Source organism: Cannabis sativa, chromosome X (assembly GCF_029168945.1).
Source record: "Cannabis sativa cultivar Pink pepper isolate KNU-18-1 chromosome X, ASM2916894v1, whole genome shotgun sequence".
Classification (NCBI taxonomy): Eukaryota; Viridiplantae; Streptophyta; class Magnoliopsida; order Rosales; family Cannabaceae; genus Cannabis; species Cannabis sativa.
In genome coordinates, this window is record NC_083610.1 from 12402207 (window position 1) to 12423638 (window position 21432).

General features: G+C 34.0%; 2 protein-coding genes and 1 pseudogene across 2 annotated transcripts in view; all 3 read right to left on the minus strand.

The window, feature by feature from the left end:
- LOC115707006 (cytochrome c oxidase subunit 5C-2) overlaps nucleotides 1-18840 on the minus strand; it is a 32027-nt gene extending 13187 nt beyond the window's left edge. Inside the window, exon 1 of the mRNA XM_061106861.1 lies at nucleotides 18747-18840. The gene's annotated coding sequence lies outside the window, so the exon portion shown is untranslated. The remainder of the gene's footprint in view (nucleotides 1-18746) is intronic.
- LOC133032699 (putative pentatricopeptide repeat-containing protein At1g74580) lies at nucleotides 8080-18798 on the minus strand (annotated as a pseudogene).
- LOC133032029 (pentatricopeptide repeat-containing protein At1g06140, mitochondrial-like) lies at nucleotides 13190-20903 on the minus strand. The gene is made up of 9 exons (XM_061105840.1): nucleotides 20818-20903; nucleotides 19106-19200; nucleotides 18121-18213; nucleotides 17927-18015; nucleotides 17419-17510; nucleotides 17142-17235; nucleotides 16777-16866; nucleotides 13337-15326; nucleotides 13190-13239 (listed from the first exon to the last, which is right to left on the minus strand). The coding sequence occupies exons 1-9, from the start codon at nucleotides 20901-20903 to the stop codon at nucleotides 13190-13192; spliced, it is 2679 nt and encodes an 892-aa protein (XP_060961823.1).
- Nucleotides 20904-21432: the final 529 nt, after the last annotated feature.

Below are 21432 nucleotides of genomic sequence, written 5' to 3' on the forward strand. Positions count from 1 at the left end.
AGAAAGAGTAGAATCAGGAGGAGGGAGAGAAGCGTAGAACTTATAACGAAGCCTAGGAATCCAGTGATCCTCAATCGTGTTTATCTTCGATCCATCACCAATTTTCCAAATTAACCCTTTCTTCATCAAGTCACGCCCTCAAAGAATACTACGCCGGGAATAAGATGGATTAAAGCCAGGAGCAGCATCAAGGATTGAAGAATGAGGAAAATACCTAGCTTTTAGAGTTTGACTAAGCAAAGAGTTAGGACACATAAAAATCCGCCAGGCCTGCTTGGCAAGCATTGCCTGATTAAAATGGACAAGAGATCTAAATCCCAACCCCCCAACAAACTTGGATTGAAAAATAGCTCCCCAATTTTTCCAGTGAAGTTTAGAAGTATCCCTTGAGGAACCCCACCGGAATTTAGAAAGAATAGACTCAATATCCTTACGAAGTTTGGTTGGAAGTCTAAAACAGGACATGGCATAAGTAGGAATGGCTTGGAGAATAGCTTTTATAAGAGTTTCCTTACCAGCTCTAGAAAACCACTTATGATGCCAAGAGTGAATGATAGCAGAAATTCGGTCTTTAAGAAAGACAAAAGCAGGATATTTGGACCTAGACAGACATTGAGGTAAACCCAGATATTTTGTAATAAAAGGCCGGTCCTCTAACTGAAACGTTTAAAAAAGAGATTCCTAATATCAGTAAGAGTATTTGGTGAAAACAAGATAGACGATTTACTAAAATTGATCATTTGTCCAGATGCCTTGGAATAAAGAGCAAGAGCTTGATTAAGAGCAGAGCAAGAAGTGCGATCAGCAGAACAAAAAAGAATGCTATCATCAGCAAACAAAAGATGAGAAATTGAAGGAGCATTCCTAGAGATAGAAAGACCTCTAAGAAGACCCCGATTTTGGTAATTGCTAAGGATTGTTGAGAGGCCTTCAGAACAAAGAATGAACAAGTAAGGAGATAGGGGATCCCATTGAGGTAAACCCCTAGTAGGCTTGATGGAATCACTAACATCACCATTCACAGAAAAAGAAATGGTAGCAGTGGAAAGGCATTTAAAAAGGAGAGAAACAAAATGGACAGCGAAATTAAAATGAAACATAACATTTCGAAGAAAATCCCATTCAACCCTGTCAAAAGCCTTAGCCATATCAAGCTTAAGAGCAACCCATCCCCTCTTCCCAACTTTCCTATTTGTGATAGTATGGACTAACTCATTAGAAAGTATGATATTATCATATACAACACGACCAGAAACAAAAGCGCTCTGAAAAGGAGAAATGACACTATCTAAAACTCTTTTCAGCCTATTTGCCAAAATTTTTGAAATGACTTTATAAAAAGTAGTACAAAGGCTAATGGGCCTAAAGTCTTTAAGCATGTTAGCACGAGCCTTCTTAGGGATTAAAACAATCAAAGTGGAATTAATCTCAGAAAAATCAACCCCATTATTGAGACAATCAAGGACATCGGCAGTAAAATCACTACCCAGAACATACCAGTTTTTTTTTTTTATATATAGAAATAGGCATTAAAACCATCTAAACCTACAACTTTGTGACCAGAAAGCTGGAAAACAGCCCGCTTAACCTCCTCAGCAACAAAAGGTTGAGAAAGACTCTCAATATCATGATCAGCAAGACCAGACCCTAAACAGTCAAAAATAGAGGCAGCAACCTCAACATCACTACCCTGGGAGGTGAAAAGGGTTGAGAAATAACTAGTAATTAAACCCACAATGCCCTCATGAGAATTGACAACCTCACCAGTATTAGACTTGAGATAACTAATATAATTGGCCCTGCGTCTAGAGGTTGCATGCTTATGAAAAAATTTGGTGTTTTTATCTCTAGCATTAAGCCATTCAATCCTAGCCCTCTATTTCCAATAAATCTCCTCTTTATAGAGCACAACATCCAACAAAGACTGCAAATGAGATAAACGAGTCCTATCTTCATCATCTAAAAACATCTTATCTTGAAGCATGTCGATTTCATGAGTAAGATGTTGTATTCTGGTTTTAAAAAGGAGATTATTATCCCTATGCCAACATTTAAGAGAGGAAATACAACTACTCTGCTTCCTAAGAAAATCCCCAAAACAACGCACAGGAGAGCTACTATTTCCTTGAGTTGAGCAAGAAACCAAAGAGGTGTTCCAGGCAGTTTTAACAACAGTGTAGAAAGAGTGATCTTCTAGTCAGTTATTTTCAAAACGGAATCGCTTAACCCCAGGTATAACACGATTTGGTTGAGTGTGCGTCAAGCTTAACTTGAGCACACAATGATTAGACCCATAAAAACCTAAATGCTGAAGAGTATGGGTAGGATAAAGATCACACCAAGAATTAGACACAACTACCCAATCTGATCTTTCACAAATAGTTTTGTTAGACCAAGTGTATCTATTGCCTAGGAAAGAGACAGGGAACATACTAAAATTATTTAGAAAATTTGCAAACAGAGTCATAGCGGGATTATCAAGGTTATTATTCCAAATTTTGTCACAACTATACAAAATAACTATTAAAGTCCCCCATGACCAGCTAGGGAAGATTAGGAGCAGTATAATACAAATCACACAATAATTTCCAAGTAACATGCTTAAAAGTGCCATATATTATCATTAAAATTAACTATACAATCGATATGATTAGAAGAAGAGTTCAAAATAGTAATATTAACATCAGCCCCCCACAAAAGAAGAAGTCCCCCACCAAAATATTGTCTTGGGACTTCAAAACCAAACATAAACCCTAAAGCCTTTCTAAACTTATCTACAGAAAAAGCCTTCAACCTTGTCTCCATCAAAAAAAGAACATTTGGCCGATGATTCTTGACCAACTGGGAGAGCCGATTGAATGCTCGAGGACTCCCCAAACCTCAAGCATTCCAACTCATAAGATTCATTTTTCTGGGCGGGTGTGCTTTGCAACACCCGCCTGTTCAAATTCTTCAGCAGGAGAGACACCATCAGAATCAGATTCCCCAACTTGAGCTCTCTTGAGCATGGAACGTAGAGAACCACCAACATGAGCTTGGAAGGGTTGGAAACATGGCCTTTTCACTCCAGAGGCACAAGCCAGCCCCTTCCCCTTCACTTGAGAATCAAGTCGTAGGGGTTCCACAGCAGTAGCCTAGTTAACACTACAATTTTGTCCAAGGTCTAAACTTGGAATGGCTGCAGCCAAAGAATGTGCAGCATGGATTATCTCATGAGTAACAGAGGCAGGACTATCACTGACAAGAGTAGAATTAGTGACAATAGAGGTGAGACAAACCGATTGACTTCCAGAGAAATTTGGGTTAATTGGGGTGGGAATCATAACACTAGGTGAGTTCCTAGGTGCACTCAAACTAGAAAGTGAAGCTCCATTTGAGTTAAGCAAGGGTGTAAAACTAACAGATTGAGTGAGGAAAGGGTTCATAACTTGACCTTCATGAGGAAAATCAGCAAGATCAAGGTCAGCTATGGTGATAGCAGGAGCATGAGGATACTGGAAAGGCAAAGGCTTTTCAGAAGACTTCTCTTTACCACAGAGCAACCTATCATAAGGGCAATGGGGAGGAACAAGAGACTCATCACATTTTTAGAGGTATGCATGACAATACTTCTTAGTATGGTCTAGCTTCCCACAATAAAAACAGAAATCAGGTAATCTTTCATATTTAAAATCCAACCACTTAGTAAACTCTCTGTCCATCTTTATGAAGCGAGTATGAATTCCCCTCCTAATGGATTTGTTGACATCTAGCAAATACCTAGCCCTAAGGTAAGGCTCAGTTCCATCCTTAATAGTAGTGCTATCAACTTGAATCAATTCCCCTACCTCAGTTGCTATGAGTTTGGCCAAATCATAAGACTTACATCTAAAAGGGATCCCATAGACTTGCACCCAAAAAGGCACATAATGCAGCTGATCAGGAGTGATTGGAAAGGAATTATCTGGTGCAGCAAAAATAGTGAGACTTTGGGCAAAATGCCAAGGTTGCCCATCAAGGATTCTACGTTTATCCCCCTCACAGAGAAACGTAACAAGAAAAAGACCATCAGCGTGCTCAGAGATGGTAACTAGAAAACGACACTGAGAGGTCCAAACTGGAGACAAAGTTTTAATAAGGGAAACTCAATTAAAATGCTTAACAGTGCATAGTTTAAGAAGGAGACTGATATCAGTAGGAGGTTCCTCCTGAACTTCAGCCATGGTGTAAACCATGGTCTCATCAGGAGTTAGAATAAGAGGAGAAGCAGAACTAGACCCTAAAGCATTCATAGTGAGGCTAAAGAAAATTTTCCACAGAGAAAAAGAACAACAGACAGCACAAATGCATAAACTCAAATGAAAACGCGTTTTATAGATAAAAAAATACCATGCATTTCAGGAAGACTCTTGGCTTATCCCTGGCAGTAGCTTCTTGAGTAGCTCCTCTAGACATCCCACTCTCCCAGACTTCATCATCACCATTATATCTTCTCGCCGCCTCCTCTATTAGAAGAAGCATATCTTCATTAAGATTACTGATTTGATGGTGAAAGTAAATTATTAGATACAATTTAGGGTTTGACAAATAAGGCTTTAAAAATTGTGGGAAAGATAAAATGCATTTAATGCATTGAAAATTTTCAGCTGAGAGGATCTTTTGAGGATAATAAGCATCAGAGATATTAAGATGGTAATTAATGCACTGAATAGAAGAATGATGAGAAAATTAAAGGGGGACCAAGACCCAATTGCCACCATACCACCATAGAGGGTGGACCAGAAACCCAACATAGGTACCAAACGGAGATAGAGAAACATGCCTCTTGAAAACTCTAGTGCTATTGTTACCGACCAAACTTAATTAATAATCAAGATTGGTATTGATTGTTGAAAGAGTACATAATGTAGAGAATAAACCCCACAAGTTTGATAAATTAATGCACCACATGTTGAATGACTGAAATGAATGCAATTTATAATAAACATTCAAGAGTTCATTTTTATAGTGAAAAATTTTAAGGTAAAGAAAGAAATAACAGAAACTAGAAGATAATTATCCATCTTCCAAAAAATGTCAATAAAGTAGAGTTACATCCCAACCCATTGTCCCATTTATATTTTTCTATAGTTGCACAAGAGATTGAGAGAAATAAAAAAACCTTGAGCTCTTTCATTCCTCCCCAATAATTTTATTAAATCTGTGTTAAATCACTTAAAAAATCATTCTCATCCGTTTCAACTAAACTGATTTCTCATGTCATACAATACAAGACTACTCTCATATAAATCCTGCTAAAAAGAAAGTTTAGCATGTACCATAATAAGGCACTTTCCGTTCTTCATTTCTTTCCAAAGAAAATAAGGGTAACTATGGTTGAATTTTATTAAGAGATAGATTTTTCTCAATAAGGATTTGATGGCATAGAAGCAGAATTACACTCTCATAAATCTTGAAGAGTTGAACAAGTACACCGAGCTTAACAAGAGCTATCTCTCAATACAGCTGGAGCTCCAAAACTCTTTTACACTTGCAACCTTTTTACTTTTAACTTTTGGTTTCATGTTCCGCATAGCACACTGTAAAGATGTATAATATTTCTACTAGGTAGATGTTACGTGCCGAGCCACGTATTGTTAGTTTTATTTGAGGTTTTGCTTTTTTTTTTATATAAATTTTTGTAATTAAAGTGATATGATTATTTGAACGATTTGTTTTATAAAATACCATATGAAAAATAAAGTAAAGTATAGTGAAATTTTATCTTAATCTTTCATCGTTTCAGCAATTTAAATAGTGAATTAATTGTACTTTGGATTGATTGTTTGTTTTGAATCTCCATACAATTGGACTCAAATTTAGAATACCCTTATATGAAAATCAAAGCAAAACATTGAATGTGAAACTGTAAAATAGAATTTTAAATTTAAGACCTGTTGATATAATTTCCAAACAATGAAGAACTTATTTTCCTAATAACAATCTAATGTTGTAATATAAAATTAAACACATAAAAGTTTTAATAAATACATAAACACAAATATTATATAAATATATATATAATTGGAAGAAAAAAAATCTCCTCAGCCTAGGCCAACCACTAGAGACCACTGGAGTCGAAGATAGAGTTGAAGTTGCGATACAACGGTAAGAAAATTAGGGCAGGAAAATAAATACAAACCTGTCAATGTCAAACACCACTAAGAGAAGGGATGAATCAGAGTGATATGAGGAAAGACCTTCATAAACTCTTGTAAATAATGAAAAAAATTAAAACAATATATTTACATATTTATACAGATATATACCATTGATACAACCAAGATAGAGAATGAGAGAGCAATATTATACAGAGCTGGGCTTTGGTTTTTAACCTGAAAATAGAAAAAAAAAAAAAAATGAAAAACATAAATTAACACAAAAAATAAACCAATACCTATATACTCATTTTTATACACATGAGATACATATATTTGAAAGATGAATTGAACTTCTAATCCGTGAGAGAATAAAAATATAATTGGCTTTGGGTCTGAGAAAAACAAAAAGTCCATTTTAATATACAAATATATAGTGTTTATAAAATAGTCAATCCAATCCAATCTGCACGATCCAATCTAATTCAATCCGCAAAGTGCGGATATCCGCACTTGTGCAGATTGGAAAATTCAAAATCCGCACTTGTGCGGATTAGATGTTGATTGACATGTAAAAGTAACCGATCCAATCCAATCCATACGTATTTATAAAAAAAATTTAAAAAAGTTACATATACAAATAACATTTTAATGTAAAGAAAATAGTAATTTAAAAGTCTAATACATATAATACCATTATATTGCAAAACTTAAATGATCAAATGTATATTCTATTTTTATATTTTTTTAACATACAATTTCAAATAAAATTAAATATTTTTTATACATAAATTTTTTTTCTTCCTTTAAATTTGTTATTTGTTATTTTATTTATTTTAATGTATTGTTGGAGACATAAAATGACTATAATTTATTTTATTTTGTTGCTAGTTATGTGAAAAAAAAAAGTATTTTTTTTCATAAATATTAAATAATTTAATATTAAAAAGTAACCGATCCAATCCGCACTTTTGCGGATTGGATTGGATTTGAACTATTGTGCGGATTGAATTGGATCTAAAAAATGAAATCCACACTTAGTGCGGATCGGATGCACTATAAACAAAATAGTGCGGATTGAATTGGATGAACACCCCTAATATACACATAATACTTGAAATCGAAGCTATATTTGATTGCTTGTGAAATTAATCAAGAAAACGATAGTGAACAACGACAGTGATTGATAGCCTACTCACCATACTCTTCACCACTCCTCTTTGTGATTTCCTAGACCACGGATACTTAAAATGTTTTTTTTAATATCTTTGTATTAGGGAGCAATTTAAAAACTACAAAACCCAAATCCCCTTTACAAAATAATTAGGAAAAACACCAAAAGTCGACTGGAATTCGTTAATGCTTAAAACTCTTTATTTCAAGGCCATTGTTAGCAAGGGAGGAATCAGTATGAGTGAAATTTACCACTCTGTAATGCTTAAGCAATGGAATCATTTCGTTCCTATAATAGCTAGGCTGCATTTGTTAAAAACATCTTAGATAAAATTCAAGTAAAATATTATGTTGTTTAGCTTAAATAGTGTCTCATAATTTCCATACGTTAGACCAGGAAACAGAGGCCTTAAGTAAGGGCTTCATGGATGCATAGTAGGAAGGCAAATATTCAACTATTGCTATATCATCTTTCGGAACTTCCATAAAGTGTCTCCAGTAAAATATGTCCTTAAATTCACTGAAATTAGAAATGTGAATCAATATATTTTGAAAATAAAATTATTTACCCTTAATATCTCAAAAGCCAGAAAAGCTGAGAATCAAACCTTGGATCAGTCCAAAATGACTCAAAATCAGGAGAAGGAAGAACAAAAATAGCATTCATAATCTTTGCGACAACAACGATATCACAAATTTGCAACTCATTTATGGCAAAAGTTAGTTAACTCAAAAAAAGTCACTCAGAAATTTCAATAAATAAGAAGCAATTTCTGAGAAAACAAAAAACAAAAAAAAAATCTTACCCCAGCTCTCATTTAATTTAGTCCACTGTTGCCATGAACAAGAAGATAACCATTCGTTTTAGAACCTATCACTTAATTGAATTCACATTCCAAAAACATTAGAGTTTGAATTGTTTTAATGAGTTTCTCTTGTGCTTGATTATACATTGATTATACATACTTATTTGATTCTTGGGTCGAGCAATGCATTTGTGAACATTATCACTGTCTTGTCTCATCCATATTTCTGGGGCCTATACAAAATAGGAAAAAAAATCCAATCATTAATACCAATATACGGTAATGAAATATATACACATATATGTATATAACAAAGTCATTAAGAGCTTCTAATTACCATTTTCATCAACAACAGTTAATTCCAAAATTAATGTCACAAATAAAAACAAAAACAACTACCTAATTAAAATGAAACCCAAATATTTTGATTATATTTATATAACAAAGTCATTAAAAGCTTCTAATTACCATTTTCATCAACAGCTTGTTTTGATCTTCCCATGCATCTGATTGGGAGTTTAATTATGCTCCTCTATTTGTTGATGCGGATGGTGGTGGTCGTTGTTATCGCTACCCCCAAACTCGCCATCTCTGGCGGTCTCCAAGCCGTGGTCATTGTCTATTTGGGAAGAAGAGGGTTTTGCAGGAGTCGAACTTGATCGTAATTTTCATTGCTTGCGGCCATTGCTGGTGGTGAAAATGAATTATCGCACTGACCATTGCTGTTGGAAGGAGGGACGATGAAGACAAATGGTTGTTTCTCATTAAAATTGGGATTTGGGTTTCCTTTTTGGGATTGGAATTGAGAGTGAAACTCTGCGATTGAAAATATAGAGAAGAACCAGAATTTCTACGATTGGTATGCGAATGGGACTGGGATTGAGTGAAGTAACTGGTATAAAACGTAGAAATAAACGGATGGTTAACGTTTCACGTTAATGATCCGTCTATTTTTTTTCTAAAAAAAATATAACGTTAAAAAAAATCGTTAAACCAAGAAATGTTATTAGATAGTCACTCTTAATATATAAAGATATAAAAAGTTATTCACTAGTTAAAAATTAAAGCTTCAACTAATAGCATGAGAAGACCTAATTGGAAGCCTTTTCTTCAGTATCTTTTTATCTCTAATTCCGTCATATAGAGTTTCATAAACAGAATAAGTTATATGATTCTTCTTCAGCAAATCTTCCACAAGAATTTTTGGCGCTGCTATCTCCCTTTTATCAGCCTCAAAGATTGTATCCACAACCTCCGGAACAATTCCTTTACGCACCATAAGGCGGATGATGCCAACAGCCTCAAGAATTCTATGTTTCACACAAAGACTATTCAGCACCCTTCCAAATGTTGTCAACAGCGGAAGAAATCCCTTCTCAATCTTTTCAATAAGGAAATCATAACCAGAGTCAGTATTACCTACTCTCAAGAATCCATTAATCATGACTCGGTAAGTGTAACTGTCTGGATTAGTGCCTTTTTCACCCATTTCACTAAATAGCTTTTGTGCCATGCCAACCTTCAGTTTTTCACAAAAAGCATTGATCATAATATTATACGATGAAGTTGTATGAGAAACCTTAAATTCTTGTTCAGCTCTTCTAAATAGTTTGTATGCTCCATCCAAATCCCTATTATCGCAGAGACCATTAATCAATGTACCAAAGTAAACAATATCTGGGGCTAATCCCTTATCTTGAATTTCATCAAGCAAGTCCATTGCTTCACTTATTTTTCGAGCTTTGCAAAGACTTTCTACAAGTATGTTGTACGTAACGATGTTAGGGGTACATTCTTTCTCCAACATTGCTCTAAACGTTTCCATCACATCTTCGTTCCTTGCAGCCTTACAAAGACCATTCAGTAGAGTGTTATATGTTATCACATCAGGTGTAACACCATGACTCCACATGCTACTTACTCCCTCAATGGCATCATTCAAATTCAACTGTTTACAGTAACCATCAATCAATGTATTAAAGGTAAAAACATCAGGAAGGCAACCTTTAGAAATAGCATCATTCATAAGTTTACTTGCATCAGAAACACACCCCATCTTGCACAACCCATTTATAACTAAATTAAAAGTCCATGTATCAGGGTTACAGCCATTTTCTGACATATCATTCATCAGCTGCAAGGCTTGCAAAATAAGCCCGTGCTGAGACAACCCTCTGATCACAGTATTATACAGAACAATACTTGGCTTTAAGCCCTTTCCCAAAGCCTCAGCAAATACATCCATGGCACGGTCTATGTCACCCTCCTGCCACAAACCATTGATTAATGAGCAGTATGTGAACTCATCAGGCACAAAGCCCTTATAAGTTGCATCTTTCAGAAGATTATCCGCATTTTGGATCTTACCCTGTTTGCAATATCCATCAATGATAGTGTTGTAGGTAAATCCATCAGGTTCAAGCCCATCATTTACCATTGTATGAAGATAGCACTCAGCTTTGTCAACCTCAGACTTTTTACACAAACCACAGATCAATGTATTATATGTAACAACATCAGGAGTTAGGCCTTCCCTCTTTACTCCATCTAACAATCTGACAGCCTCACTAAGCAAACCTTTTTTGCAAAGTCCTTGAATGAAAATGTTGAATGTAAACAAATTTGGAGATACCCCCCTCTTATAAACCTTGTTGAAAAGTTTTTCACTCTCTCGAACATCTCCTTTCTTAGCAAGTGTATGTATAAGCTTATTGAATGTTGTAATATTTGGACAAAAACCTTGAGAAAGCATGTTCACAAATAATTCATAAGCCTCAGCACGATAGTCTTGTTCATAAAATCCACTGATGACCGTACAATATGCAACTGCATTAAACTCACAACCCTGGGAAGGCATGTTATTGAGAAGCCTCAATGCAGCATGAGGCCTATTAGTCCTACAGAAAGACTTGATCCTAACTGTATAAGTATATACATCTGGTTCGATTCCTTTATCTTTCATCCTCATATACACTTTGTGGGCTTGATTAAAATATCCAGCCTCAATGAGTAAATTCATGACTGCGTTATAAGACTGCACTGAAGGTTCACAATTATAAAAATCCATCCTCTCGAAAATATTAACAGCTTCTTGAACCTTACCTATTCTTCCATAGTTTCTCATGGCTCCAATATACACTCCTTCGAGTAAACCATTATCCACGTTCATCCTCATCTCCAAGAAATGCTTACCGTTCCATAGCTTCAAACTCCCCGTGAAAGCCAAGCTTATCAATCATACATTTGTAAGTAAGAAAAGTATGCTTAAACCCATCTTCCCTTTTCACTGAGTTGAACATTTCAAGTGCTTTCAGTGGATCCCTTTGGTACTTTACCACAAAGGCAACATGTTTGGGAAGTAAAGAAGCAGAACCCATTTCAAAATCTGTACTATAATCACTAATAAACTCTAAAGCCCAGAAAAACTTGACCCTTTCCCTATCAAATCTTCAGCTTCGTCAAGGTTCTAGAGGCACAAAAAAAGAAGATGGTAAGCTTCATACATAAAAGGCACATTAATTTTTCTCTTTGTAAGCTGCAACACTAAAACAAAGACAAATATTATCACCAACTGAGAATTATACATGTGTTTGGAAAACCTAAGCAAAACAGGAACAAAACATCTCATTTTCACCGATCCTGATGATAAAAATGAAAATTTTCCCAAAAGAGTAATGCATTACACCTGAGAAAGCAATGTCGTTAACCCAATTTGGGGATATTATTATTGAATCGGAAAAATAAACTAATGATAAGCTTTGATAGAGCATCTACACCAACCAATGAAACTTTTAGTAAGAAAAACAAACACAATCAAATTGCTATGTACAATGAGAATGAGGTGTTGAGTGCCAGCCACATAGGCTACATACAAAGAACACATTTTTTTTTACCTATACATACAAGGGATATTAATAGAAAAGGATTTACAAAAGTAAAAAAAAAAATTGAATAATCTTCTTGCCAATTTTACCATAAATAAGGATTCACAAGACTCTTCTCACACTGATGTAAGTATCAACATGAACGTATGAGCAAAAGAAAACTTCTGCCTTGTTTTTCTAGTCATTTAAGAAGATCACAAATCAGTAAAGATGGCCATTATCACATAAAATATTAAACTAGGTTCCCGCCTAGCCCTACAATATTTACTATTAATAGTTTACTCATTATAATATTACTAAACAATAAGATGGTATTTGTAATAACATATATACATAATATGTATATCACTGAATAAACCGCTTATAACTTATGTATGTATGTATGTAGGTGCAGTAGGTGCTACAGTTCTATCAATTGCTGTGCTATGTAGGTGCTAAGGAAAAACTTGAATATCAAATCTTGTGTGGTAACAAATTACATGTCTACGCCTGCCCAATTGAGCTACCTAACAGAATATAGACTTTAGCAAGTGAATTCCACAAACTTTGTAGAATAAATAATATAAAGTAAAAACTCCACAAACCAATCTGGGCATAAGGTTTCTACCCGAAACAGGTATTTCTCAATCCGTAAGCTAAATTAAGCACACTAATGGGCTGTTTGGTATACATGCATAATATTGATCATTAGAGAAAATTTGTTTCTCTACCCATGCTATAACCTATAGTTATCTTGCAGGTTCTTGTAAATAAAGATGAAGATGAGGAAGTACAATCAGATAAGGGAATACTGAGGCCACCAGATGAAAGAGACTCTAATCGTATTAAACCAAATCCAACTCATAAAGTTCAACCAATATTCATGGATCCTGGCCCCATTAAGAAACCTGGTAAAAGCAGACAGCCAAATAAGACCCTTGCCCATGGATTGTGCTTAGAGATAACTGGAAGGGTGCAACATGACATTATTTCAAACCAGATAAGAAAGCTACTCATATCAGTCATAATGTATAAACAACATTCATTAAACTAGTTCTATATCATCTGTTGACCACTTAGAATTTGCCTTAAATATTACTAGAATGATCATTGAGACAAGAATAGCTTATCAAGCATCCTCCAACATTCATTACATCTTTCATTGATTTTTCTCTTAGACATGCTTGAAGTGACATTTTGATTCATTTTTTTTATTTTGTCCAGAGCATCTTCAGTTCTGACTCATTGTTATTGAGCAAGCTTTCCCTATTATTGCTATTGCTGATTCACATAAGGGAAACTGGGAAAGCCACAATAACTTTCATCGCTGAGGTTTTACCAGAATTTTATTATGTTAATTCAGAAATTAAGCTTTTACCAGCAACCTTTAGAACTTTTTGTTTCACCATCAAGCTTCTTTCATCAAGGACATCATCCCACATTCCTGCTTCAGCTAACAAATTGGAAGAGATGACATAATTTTCAGGACTGTGTGAAAAAGTCTTTAGCCCTCTGATCAAACTCAATCCTATATCAAAATCACGATGAACTTTACAAGCATTGATTAACATCCTCCTAATAACTGCGTTTGGCCCGACGGGCAAATTCCTTACAAATTTTACTGCCTCTTCTAGCCTCCCAGATCGTGCAAGCATATCAATAATGCATCCACAGTGCTCAATGTTTGGCTGAATATGGTAAGACATGCACATAGAATGAAAGAAGTTTTGGCCTTCCTCAACTAGGCCAGCATGATTGCAAGCAGAGAGAACACCAAGAAAAGTGACAGAGTTTGGTTTTACGTTCTCAGTCTCCATTCTCCTAAAAGCATCACAAGCTTCCTCTCCCTGACCATTGATTGCATAGCCTACTATAACTGAAGTCCATGATATAACATCTTTCCTGGGCATCTCATCGAATACCAACTTAGCTCGGCCCATGTTTCCGCACTTTGCATACATATCTATAAGAGCATTTTGTAATATGATGCTCTGATTGAGATGAGAACTCGATTCAATGTACGAATGAATGTCAATGCCATGATACAATTCACCAGAGTTTCGGCAAGCTAAGATTACTCCTAGCATGGTTACTTCATCTGGTTTTAGCTTTCTCAATTTGATCTGACTGAAGACTTCTAACGCTTCATGATCATGATGACATTCAACATACGCATGAACCAGAGCATTCCAAGAAGCAATATTTTTGTCTTGTAATTGGAAAAACACATTTCTAGCAAACTCTACTGATCCACATTTTGAGTACATGTTAATCAAAGTAGTTCCAACAGGCGCAGTGATCTCTATTCCACTAGCTATTATATAGCCATGAACCATTTTGACCAAATCAATTTCTTTACCGTAACCAGAAGCCAAAATCAAACTAATCAAGGATACCCTATCAAATGCAATATTATTTGATCTCATTTCGCTAAACAAAATGAAAGCTCTCATGTATTCACCAACCGAAGCATAACCAGAAATCATAGTATTCCATGAAACCAAATCTTTATCAACCATTGCTTCGAACAAACGTGATGCCTCAGTCATACACTTAAACTTGGAATACAAATCAATGAGTGCATTACATGCCTCTGTTACCGAATCCAGACCCGTTTTATGACAGTAAGAATGAAGTGTTTTTCCAACATCAAGTCTTCGAAACTCAAAACAACCAGAAATCAATATTACTAAAGTAACATAATTGGGCTTCAATTCCAAACCGAAAAGACACACCAGAATTCGTTTAAACAAATTCAAACCAGCATCAAATGACTCATTCTTCACGAACCCAGAAATCATACCATTAACAGTAACAATAGTCTTCTCAGCAATTCTATCAAACAGAACACATGCAAGGCCCATCAAGTTCCTCGAACACGAATAGAAATTGATTAAACTATTCAAGATATTCAAATTATAATCTAAACCGAGTCTAACAACATAACAATGAATCGATTTCCCTTCTCGGATAGCCGACAACTTATTACAGGCTTTAACCAATGAAGCATATACATAAGGATCACCAAGTGGGTCATTTCGTCTCAGCCTTTGCATAGTATTGAACAAAGAGAAAATCTGAAAAGGGTCGGTGTCTAAAGCGAGCCTGCGGACCATAAGAGGCCAGGTTGGCGCATTTGACTGTTGGATGTGGCTGAAAATGGCAGTGGCATAGTGAAGAGTTTCAGGGCATGAAAGGGTAAGATTAAGGAGTGAAAGAAGACAAGAAGGGTTAGAGTAGATGAGGCCAGTGGTGGTGAGCTGAGCTTGGATTTGGAGGAGACTACGGCCAGAGAAAATGGTGGGTTTTAGGTGGGGAAGATTGTTCAATCTTCGGAGGTGAAACAGGGGATTCATCAAATCAAGCACCTGAAAGTTGGCGGTTTAGTCCTTTCAAAATTCAATTGTCAAGAAGATGATAACTGCAAACTGACAAGGCACCCACACTTCTTCTTCACGAATCATAGATGCAAACAATGTAAATGAATACCTTTTAGGACATTTTGAAATAACACATTTAAATAACATATTGTGATATTGGATTGTATTATACGTGTGTCAAAAAACATATTTTTAAACTCTAATTTGTATGATATATCTTAAACAATTATAATGCTATATAAAAAAATTAAATTAGAACCAGAACTATCTGATGTTGTTGACATAATTATTTTTGAATAATACAATTCGTATAATGTGAGAAAGTAGAGTGTTTAAAGAAGAACAGAGAGGAAAATTAAGAAAGAGAGAGAGAGATCAAGCTCCTTCTTTTCGTCTTCGCAAACGTAAACCATCCACATTATTTTCTATCAGATTTTCCCTTCTGCCAAACACCCCACTTTTCTCTTCTCTTCTCTTTCAGTCCACTTTGAGTGAGGGGAGGAAAATTAAAAAATATAATAGAAATTAGGGTAAATACCATTTTAAACCCTATGTTTAGCAAAAGTTATCAATTAGGCCCTCTGTTTTGTTAAATAACAAAATAAACCCTTTATTTTTTAAAATGGTAAAAATAGGACCTTGAGCTCAATTTTTAACAATTTTTTTTTTGATATAACTAATTTTAAGACAATTTTTAACACGAACAAATACGTAAAATATAACCAGTTTTGTCATAACATCTCTAGATCAAATTATTATTAAGTTTTATTTTGACAAAAAATCAGTTTAGGGTCCTATTTGTACAATTTTAGAAAATACAAGGTCCATTTTATTATTTAACAAAACAGAGGGTCTAATTGGTAAATTTTACAAAATAAAATATCCAAAATGGTATTTACCTTAAAAATTACATCTAAAAAATTAAAGGTTTACTTTTTTTAATGGCATAATTAAATAATATTTTTTTGATGAATTTTTTATTTTGTTTACAATCTTACAAAAATTTTCTATTTTTTTTTTCTTTTTTATATTTTTACTGTTAGAGCATCTCTAATGGTACACTATTTTACCAAATTGGTGTAGAATCTTTACACTATTTCACTCTAATGGTACACCAAATTGTGTATAAAATTGGTGTACATCAAATTCTACACCATTAATGGTGTTGGATTTTGAATCTACACCAATTTTGTGTTAGATTTTTTTTTACATTCTAATCCTTATTTTAATTTATTTTTAAAAATAATCTTACATTTTAGTCCTCAAATAAAAATTTATCACAAAAATAGGGAAATACAAAATAACAATAACAAATACTTCATCTCGTTTCTTGCTTCTTCTTTCAAAAAAAAAAAACAAACAAAAGCAAAAAGCTATTGAAGGTGACCATAAATTGGGTGTAGAGAGAGAGAGAGAGAGAGAGAGAGAGAGAATGAACCTCTATGGGAATGGATAATATAGGAAGCACGAAGATGTAGAGGAAACTGGGAGCTGTAGCAAACAAAGGAAGAGGAAGAAGATGAAAAGCCTACAGTGAATCATACAATGATCCATTATATCTGTTATATTCAGAAACAGAAGAAATTCGAACTTATATACAACTGCAATATGTATACAAAAAGGAACCGATTTAGCCCCACTCCAAATTGACCACATTCAAGATAAGCAAATAAAGCATGAGTAAGGCACAAAATGCTTAATTTTAAACACTATACCTTAGCCAGAAATTATCTTCCAGTATGTATGTTAGCTTAACATCCAACATTAAATTAGTCCATCATTCAGGACATAAAAATAACTGACCTCCAAATTTGGAGGAAACCCCAAACCCGAGATAAAATTAAGGTATCCTTTAAACAAGGAAATTGCCATCATTAGTGGCTTACACTGAATAGTGCTGGAAAGATATTGTAGTAAAAAAATACACAAAATAGAAGAGACCCTCATTTATCAAGATATCATTTCACGTATGAGTATGAAAACTGAGCACTGATGATAGTACTACGGTAAATCAATTGTATTTTACAATGTAGAAAACAAAATCAAAGTAAAAACCATGTATTATGTCTTGGCTCAAAACTTGAAACCACCATAAATATCAATGAAACATATCATTGCCCCCAACCCCTGCTCTGCTTGAAGGTTAGGCTGTAATTTCAACTCGAGCAAGAACTGAATCCAAATACAAACCAAACAAACAAAGAACATAAAAGAGAGCAAAAGCTTTTTTTCATTTTAGAGAAACAGAGCAGAATGAACATAATCTCAGCTTTATATGTTTAACTGTAAACTAAAATAAAAGTAGATTTTTAAATAACTGAGATTGAAGGGTTTATAGGTCACCATCTACAAAATGATCGTTAAATCTAAGCATAACAATTCAATTAATGAAATTCACACAAACACAAATATATTCCACAAAACAAATCTCAGATTCAATTCAATAAACAATTATACCATCTCAATTCAATGAAACAATCAACAAGAGCATCTCATCTAGAATCTTTCACTTCCCAAAACCCTCGTCCCCAACCAGAAAATGAGAGAGAGAGAGAGAGAGAGAGAGAGAGAGAGAGAGAGAGAAATACCTGATTTAGCAGGAATTGGTGGATGGAAGGAAGAAGATGAAGAGCAGAGGCGGCTAGGCTTGGTTGTTCTTCCTCTCGGGTGAGCTTTCCTGAGAAATGAAACTCTTGTGTTATCAAGAGGTGGATATTACCTCAATGTTGAGCCCATAGTAAAATGAATCCCCAGCTAAAAAAATAAGGCTAAAATGTAATACCAAACAGGGGTTGGGCTTTAAATTCCCAATCCTCAGTAAGCAAACATGATACCAAACAGCCCATAACTGACTTCCATTTGCCTATTTTCTTTCCTGCTTTTATAAAGAGAAAAGAAAAAGAGAATTTTTTTCAAAAACTAAAGTCCGCAAACACACACAAAAATAAATAAATAAATACCCGACGAGAGAGACAGAGAACTCCTATGGAGACCATATCATAAACACGGACGCAATAATACAATTTGGTGTCATTTAATCGTACATTCAAATCCATTCAGGTTTCAAGGGCAACTCAAGGGTGGAAAATTCATAGAATGCACAAATTGAAACAGATGCAAGATCAAAATCATAAAAGATTATCTATTTTGATATTATAATAAAGAGATGATCTTCTTCGTTCAAGTGCAAGGGCATAGATATTTACCATGAACCGAAAGCTTTTCAATTTTAAGAGAGAAATTGAGTTTTGGATTTGGATTCAATTTTCGAAAGTAAGGATTGAAATTTTAATACCAAAAAAACAACACAGAATTTTATTTTAAAAAGAAAGTAATTTCTTGAACGAAAACTTAAATCAACAAATCCAAAATTAATGAATGCGAGATCGAAATTAGTGTTTTTCTTACCTGAGGCGATAAGCGATGATGAGACGGAGAAAGAGACGGGCGATGACTATACAATATAACTCGACTCGATTCAAAAATTTATTATTGAGCTTGTTAAATCTCTATTTCACCGCTTGGGCTTGGGCTTGGGCTCAAGAGGAAAGGGTTTCGGACTTTCGGTCCGCTAGAGATTTTAGAAAAATTATAGGTGAATTTTAAGGAATTCAGGTATTATGACATAAATAAATAATACTATAAGGTTATTATTATTTTTATTTTTTTATATATATTTATATGAGTTTTTTTTATGCTATATTTTTGTGAAAAAAATAGAAATTTCATATTTGTAAAACAATAATAAATTTTGACGGAAAAATCACTGGCATCGGAAAAGTTGTCGGCAAAGTCACCGGCACTGGAAAAGTCACCGAAAAAATCACTGTCACTGGAATAGTCACCATCGCTGGCAAAGTCACTGGAAAAGTCACCAAAATTAAATGTCTCAGATATAACTAAAAATATAACCGGTTCTATTATGTTATAGAACCAGTTATAATTAAATATAAATAACATAAAATAACTCAAACCAGTTATAATTAAAATAGATCGGTTCTATAATAGTATTATAATGAATAAAAATAAATAACACGAAATAACTCAAACCGGTTATAACTAAAATAGAACCGGTTATATAATATAATGAATACAAACAAGTAACACGCAATTACTCAAACCGATTACAATTAAAAACACATAAGAAATCAGTTCCTAAAACACTATAATATAAATTAAAAACAAAACTAGTTTCACAATAAAATACTTTATAACACATAATACCTCATAAAATCGGTTATAATTTTTTATTTTTTTTTAAAACAAAAAAAAAAAGTGGGGATCAAATGTCTCGGATATAATAAAAATAGAATCGGTTCTATAACATAATGAATAAAAATAAATAACATAAAATAACACAAACCGGTTATAATTAAAATATAACCAGTTCTGTAATATAATAAATGAAAATAAATAACACAAAATAACTTAAACCAGTTATAATTAAAATAGAACCGGTTCTATAACAGTGTTATAATGAATAAAAATCAATAACATGAAATAACTCAAAACCAGTTATAACTAAAATAGAACCAGTTATATAACATAATGAATACAAACAAGTAACACACAATAATTCAAACAAATTACAATTGAAAAATAAATGGAAAATCAGTTCCTAAAAACACTGAAACATAAATTAAAAACAAAATTAGTTCTACAATAAAAAACCTCATAACACATAATACCTCATAAAACCGATTATAAGTTAAAAAAAAAATGGAGATCAATTTCAAAAAATATTAAGGCATAAATATGAAAAGAACCAGTTCCATAACAAAATAAATAAACACAAATAATAACACACAATAACTCAAATATAATATAAAAAAACCGTTTATATTTATCAACTAGTTAAAAATTTAAGACAAAATAAATTAGATGCGTAAAGCAACTATAAAATAAAAACTCACACTCAAAATGTAGTTAAATAAAATAACTTAAACAAAAACATCCATTCAACATGCTCTAACCCACCAAATAATTACACATATACCATATTTACCTCAAAAATACTCATTCATTATGTCTACATAATCCAGTTTTATTTTAGTTATAACCAATTTAAGTTATTTCGTGTTATTTATTTTTATTCATTATAACATTGTTATAAAGTCAGTTCTAATTTAATTATAATTAGTTTGAGTTATTTTATTTTATTTTATTTGTTTTTATTCTTTATGTTACAGAACCGGTTATATTTCAATTGTAACCGGTCTGAGTTATTTTGTATAATTTATTTTCATTCATTATGTTATAGAACCGGTTGTAATTTAATTATAATTAGTTTGAGTTATTTTGTTTTATTTGTTTTTATTCTTTGTGTTACAGAACCAGTTATATAACCGGTTCTATTTTTGTTTATATTTGAGATGGGAAATTTGAATTTCTATGCTTACATTAGCTTAATTTTTTTTTCTTAAACTTATACTTACCAATATTTCTAATATATGACAATTTTATTGTTTTCCCAAAATACCCTCCCCCAATCACATCAACTCCTCTCTTCCCATCTTTTCCCCTAAACGCAAATTGAACCCATCGGGCCCAAGGCATTGGACCCATCAGGCCCAAAGAATCGGACCCTCCTATATCGGACCATCGGGCCCATCGGATGGTCCTCTTCAACCTCCATCCATGCCCCCATCGGACCCGACCATCGGACGAGCATCGGGCCCCATCGGACCCGATCTATAAATTCCTATTTTCGACAAATCTCTTCCTAATCTTCCTAAATCTAACCTTAACTAACAGATTTCACACAAAATTGCAACATATTATTCTATTTCATGAATTTAAGCACCAAAAATTAAAGAAAAAAATTGAAAAAAAAATTATCTTAGACATTTTGGGTGGTTTGGGCGGTCGGCGTGGGTGATGTGGGTTGAGGGGGCCGGTCGGCTGCGTGGGTGGTCTGCCGTGGGTGCCTGGTCTGCGTGTGTGGGTGCGACACCGAGCGAGAGAGAAAGAGAGAAAGACAGAAAGAGAGGCGAAAGAGAGAGAGAGAGAGAGGGCAGGTTTCAATTTGGGGGGGGGGGGGGGGGGGTGTTATGTGGGAATTAAGTAAATGTTATTCCATTTTACCAATACTCCA

Excerpts from the sequence above, each read along its gene's own strand:
- LOC133032029 (XM_061105840.1), bottom strand. The coding sequence starts at position 20,903 with ATGGGTCCAATGCCTTGGGCCCGATGGGTTCAATTTGCGTTTAGGGGA. Across the intron at positions 19,201-20,817 it reads GTTGATGTGATTGGGGGAGG|TGACTTTGCCAGCGATGGTG; the intron begins GTATTTTGGGAA and ends TGACTTTTCCAG. Across the intron at positions 17,511-17,926 it reads ACCAATTCCTGCTAAATCAG|TTCTTGCTCGAGTTGAAATT; the intron begins GTATTTCTCTCT and ends ATTTGGATTCAG.